We start from the raw sequence: 5,724 nt of genomic DNA on the forward strand, positions 1-5,724 counted from the left end.
ATTTATATCCAATTTTTTTGTTGCTTACGATATTTCTCAACCCGATAGATCAATGATTAATCTGTCACATACCTACTTTTTATTTAAAGATTTGTTATTGGCTAATGAATTGCTGTATGCATAAGGTGAGATTCGAATCCACCGTTGACTAGACTGAGAATTCAGGTTTCTAGAAGGCGTGTTGTGTTATATTAGTCTATTTTCTAAATGATTCATACGTTTTAAGAGACTACAACTTGATATCACAAGACTCTTTAAGAGCTAAACAAATCGCGTATGTATCTTTTGAAAACCAAGTCACTAATTTGGTCGCACTAATTTAGGTTTTTATAAAAATAAAATTGAATATTATAGTATAGTTTCATGCCATAAGAATTTATTTAGCAGGAGTATGCGGAGACAAAGACCTCTATCTTCACCCTATGTTCCTATTCACTCGTCAGAGCGAGTTTCGATTAACATGAAAATTTGACAGATCTACATTTTCGTTCATGTAGCGATCAAATGTTTTAGTAGATACCCGATTTAGTGGTTTTTGATTTTCATCCCTAAACCAATTGTTGATTTTACATAGTGTGTTGTGTCAAATTATTGATCAAGCTAAGTTGTACATGTAGATGTACTGTAAGATTAATAAACTGGGTCTTCCATTATTAGTCTTCCAATAAAAATATAGTTCACTCTCTTTCCTCATATTTTTCACTTGAACTTCTATCCACCTTCCTTCAAAATTCTCTATTAAACTCAAATCCAAATACAAATGTCGTTTAATATACATTCATGTCTCACATGATCTCTCAGCTCTACTTGTCTTTCCTATCCAAATCGGTATTCAAATACGTATTTTTCGATGATACTAGATCTCACATTCAACTTCAACTTCAATTGTCGTCGTTGTTTTAGAGATTATCACAAGGGAAGAGACAGAGAAAAAGAAGAGCAATGAAAAAGGAAGGAGAAAAAGGAAAAAGAAGAAGAAAAGAAGAAAAAAGCAAAGGAAAAAGAAGTAGCTAAGAAGAAACAAGCTAAGGAGAAAGAAAAAGAAGAAAAGAAGAAAAAAAGAAAGGAAAAGAGAAGCAGCTAAGAAGAAACATGCTATGAAGAAAGAAAAGAAGAAAAAAAGAAAGGGAAATAGAAGTTAAGAAGAAACATGCAACTGATAAGAAAAATGAAGAAAGAAGGAAAAGAGAGATGGCAATATAAGCAGCTAAGAACAGACAAAGAAGAACATGAGAGAGAGAGAGAAAAGCCAAAATGTCCGTGCATATCAAAATTAATTATTATGTATGTGTATAAATATANNNATAAATAATAAATATAATTTATGAAAATAAAAAATATTAATAATTTAAATTGGACAAAACTTAAAAATGGAACGTTTCAAATAGTAAAGAAGATGAACAATTTTAAATAATAGGAAAGATAAACTGTCCATTTTAAATGATAGAAAAGATGTACTGTCCATTGATATTATTAATACGATTACCTCTTTAAATGGAACATTTACACATAAGTGCACCATTGAACTACCTACTATTAATACAATTACCTTTTTTCTAACTACCCATTATTAATACTATTATTTTTAACTAACAAAATTTTTAAATTTTTTATGTACTCTCTTGAGTATTAATTTTTAAATTCAAATTATATATTCAGATGACTCACGAGTATTTGGGTTTAGCGTTGAGCTGTGGTCCTTAGTTTTTGTGTCTTAGTTTTTAATCTATCATGCTTAGTTGCTTTATGTTATATGAGTTATGGACCCATTGTACTTTGTGTTACCTATGTTATATGAGTTATGCTAATAGTTTGTATGACTTATGTTAAAAATGACTTCGTGTTACATATATTACATATATTATTATGTGTTCTAAATATTATGGTTTCCTCAACATAACATAAGACAATAGTTGCAAAAAGAACACATCGAACAACACAGTACATAAACTAAATAAAGTGAACTGAACTAGGAAATAGCTAACATACTCAAGTGCAAATACAAAACTAAAACAACTAAACCAACAACTACACATCGACCCCGGTCCCCGTGGTGACATTGCCCTGTGGATAGCTCTGACGTTTGTGTCCTGGTTGCCTGCACAGACAACATCTCTTGGGTCTGTTTGGATCAGCCTCATCCATACTAGTCCGAATCCTGGTGGTCCTAGGACGCCCCTCACTCGCACATCTCTTGGTGGGATCTAGTATGACTGTGGGTCCATCATACGGTGGCAAAAAATCCTCGGGGATGGGCAGGGTGAATCCTATCCGGTACACACTGAACACCGAGCTAAGATGATACACTTGGTGGACATACGACTGCCAAGTGAGTCGTTAATACGCACAACATGCTAAGGCATGAGAGCAACGATAATGAAGTGCCTGAAAATATCTGCAATCACATGTCTGAGCTATGAGTGACACTCTGTAACTACCAAGTGAGAATGACCCAGTAGGAGTGGTCTCCGAGACGGTGAACTCAGAATTATCTCTATCATACAAAGTCACCGTGAAGCACCTCGACGTCTTCAGATTAGCCTCTATAGACTTCACTAGATGTTGACTGAACTGCTGTCCAGTTCCCAGCTGGGCCTCTGCCTCTCTCCCCTTGCGAACGAATAGCTCTGCCAACCTCCCGTAAGTGGCCTTCACTAGTGAGCACACCGGAAGGTTCCTGACCCCCTTCAGGATGGAATTAACACACTCGGAGATATTCATCGTCATGTGTCTGAATCTCCCACCCTCATCCCGATGCTGAGTCCACAACGAATAGTCAATCTTGTTAGCCCAGTCATACATGGCAGGGTCTTCAGACCGCCAGAATATCAAACCAGTAATATAATTCCACCTCAGTCTTGGCAAACACTGCAATCACAAGAAGCCTCCTTGCATCCTTACCCGTAAAGGTGAGGGCAAAATTTGAGGCCACATGTCGAATACAGAATGTACGGTATGCAGCAGGTGGTAGCCAACCTCCGTCGGGAGCCTCAAGTGTAGCCTTGATACCGTTATGCCTATCTGATATCACCAGGATACACGATTGCGGGGTCACGTACTGGCGGAGATGGGATAGAAAAAATGACCAGGACTCCGCATTCTCACCCTCCAAGAGTGCAAATGCAACAGGCAGGATGCTGGAGTTCCCGTCTTGTGCAATCGCAACCAACAACGTACCTCCGTATTTACCGTACAAGTGGGTCCCGTCTATACTCACCAACGGCTTGCAATGTCGGGATGCCTCAATACATGGTGGGAACGTCCAGAAAAGCCAATGAAAATGGGCTTGCGAGCCGTCCACCTGACCCCCCCACTAGAACAGGACTCGTCCTCAGCGCTGCAACACTACCAGGCATCATCAGCTGCACACCTAAGACCCATCGCGGCAGCTCGTTGTATCACTCATCCCAATCTCCGTAAATATGGGCGACGGCCTTCTGCTTGGCCAACCAAACCCTCCTATAAGTCGACCGGAACCCAAAGTGTGCCTCCGTCGCATTCAGCAGTACCTTGATGCAAACGGATGCATAAGCTCTAACCATTGGCATAATGAAGGCCGAGATCACATGATAATCAAGACTCCTATGATCGCTCGAGATCGACGTCGTGAGACAAGTATGAGGTCCGTTGTATCGTTTTACCTCCCAAATACCCTTGCCCTGCCGGAGACTTAGCCTAATCAACCATGTGCACCCGTTCCCAAATTCGGTACACTTCCCAACGTACCTGCGATAATCGGACTCCACCACTTTGTACTGTACCCCACGTCGGATGCTATATGTCTTCACGCTTAACATAGCCTCCCCTTTATCCTGAAACTGCTAACCAACCTGAAACTCTGTAAGACCTCCAGTACCCTGGGTATCTCTAGCACCAAATCCAGTGGGTTCCCCAGGAACCCCCTCCTGTCTCATGCCATCCAAGTCCAAAGATGAAAAGTGCGGACGGTATTGGTGAGTCCCAGAGCTAGAACCACCGCCATCCCCAGCTGGATTACTCGCTGCAATGTCATCGCCACTATCATCAGTAATGAGGTCTGGCTCCACATCATCATCGTCATCATCATCCAACAATGCATCACCCATACCAGCCGGTACTCCACGCTGTAAAAAAATCGGCACCTTATCCACGATAACAACCTCTCCGTCACCACTGCAGTTGAGATCAACGACGAATGACGGGGAGGCGACAGGCTCGTCCCGAGGTGCATTCACAGGCACGGACAAAGATGCACCAATAGGTCTCGAGCTAGAACCGGCTACCGTGCCTAGAGTTTGGGTATTCCGGTTCGAATCTCCCGAGCTAGATACCACATCAACCAACTTTGCCAAAAGCTTAGGTGTTCTGACCTTGGGAAACTGGCGACGACAATGGAACAGGACCTGCAAATTCACGTCATCTCTCAACACTGAGATCGGAATGCGATAGAATAACTTCTGAACCCGTTTCACGCCTTGCAGCCCAAGTTTCTGTATTATAGAATTCAAGAAGTCATCGAATCTCGTTGTAGGTCTCATAAAAATACTCAGAGGATCTTTATCAGTGAACTTCACACCAGAGCATGTTTTTCTCTTAATGGACCCTCTATAATGCACCAACACTACAAAACTCTCCTCACTAGCCATTTTGTCTCACTCTAATGAGAGAAATTCACATTCACACCATATTTATACACGTCTGGGGCTTCATAATTCGAAACAGCCAATTTTGAATTATATATGTATAATTCGAATTAGGGTGATTTGAACTACCCTATGTATAATTCGAATCAGTTCGGTTCGAACTACCTAGCATGCATAGTCCTTCATAATTCAAACAGCCTTGATTCGAATTACTCCTGTTTTTAGTTCGAGTTAGATTGATTCGAATTACATAGAGACATACTTTTGGATGATCCATGTCTCATTTTTGGGTTTGGTTGAATCATGTAATTTCTCCTCCCAACTGGCTTAATACTGCGATTTGCCCTCTAGATTATTATGGCAATATTAGACGAGAATTTGACACATAATTATACATAAATGTTATATTAAATACTGATTTTCATTTAGATTGTATTTTTTTCATAATCTGAATCATGTTAGAGCCTTGTCTTTGAAATATTTTTCAATTTCCAAAAATTTTTGCTGTTTTATAATTTTTAGAGCATTCTAAAACTGTTCTATGGGAATAAGTCAATGATTATCATCTCTAATACCATCAAATATAGAAGATTTATTCAATAAAAATATTATTTGATACGATATTATATTAAGAGATAGAGAAAATTAGATAAAAGTCAGAGAGAATAAATAAAAATTTCTAGAATTAGAAAAAAATTAAAATTTTTTAATTACATCATGTTTATTATCTACACTATTATATTATATTTGTATTTATAGCATAGGAAGCATTTCAAGTGCTCCACCGTTCTTTAATAGAAGTTTAATACTCCAGGTACGAATAAATGGTAAGTTTGGCACTTGTCCTGTAGTGTGGATGTAAATGACTATTGTATCCCCAAACTCAAAAAGAAGAAATAGTAAGAGACAGCTGCTATAGGACAAAGATCTAGAGTACTGTTTGTGCTTGAATGTTTAGTTTTGCAGGAGAAAATAATTCCAAATCAAATGTAAATGCTACTACTAGAAAAAGAAAAATAATTTCTTTTTTTTAGTTTTTCTTTAAAAAATTAATATTTGTGAATTTTAATTAAATTAAAATAAAAAAAGTTGGGAATTTTAT

At 38.4% G+C, this 5,724-nt stretch overlaps 1 protein-coding gene across 1 annotated transcript; it reads right to left on the reverse strand.

Moving 5' to 3' along the window:
• Positions 3,822–4,625, reverse strand: LOC107620266. The gene has a single exon (XM_016322453.1). The coding sequence runs from the start codon at positions 4,623–4,625 to the stop codon at positions 3,822–3,824; it is 804 nt and encodes a 267-aa protein (XP_016177939.1).

Source organism: Arachis ipaensis, chromosome B10 (genome assembly GCF_000816755.2).
Source record: "Arachis ipaensis cultivar K30076 chromosome B10, Araip1.1, whole genome shotgun sequence".
Lineage (NCBI taxonomy): Eukaryota > Viridiplantae > Streptophyta > Magnoliopsida > Fabales > Fabaceae > Arachis > Arachis ipaensis.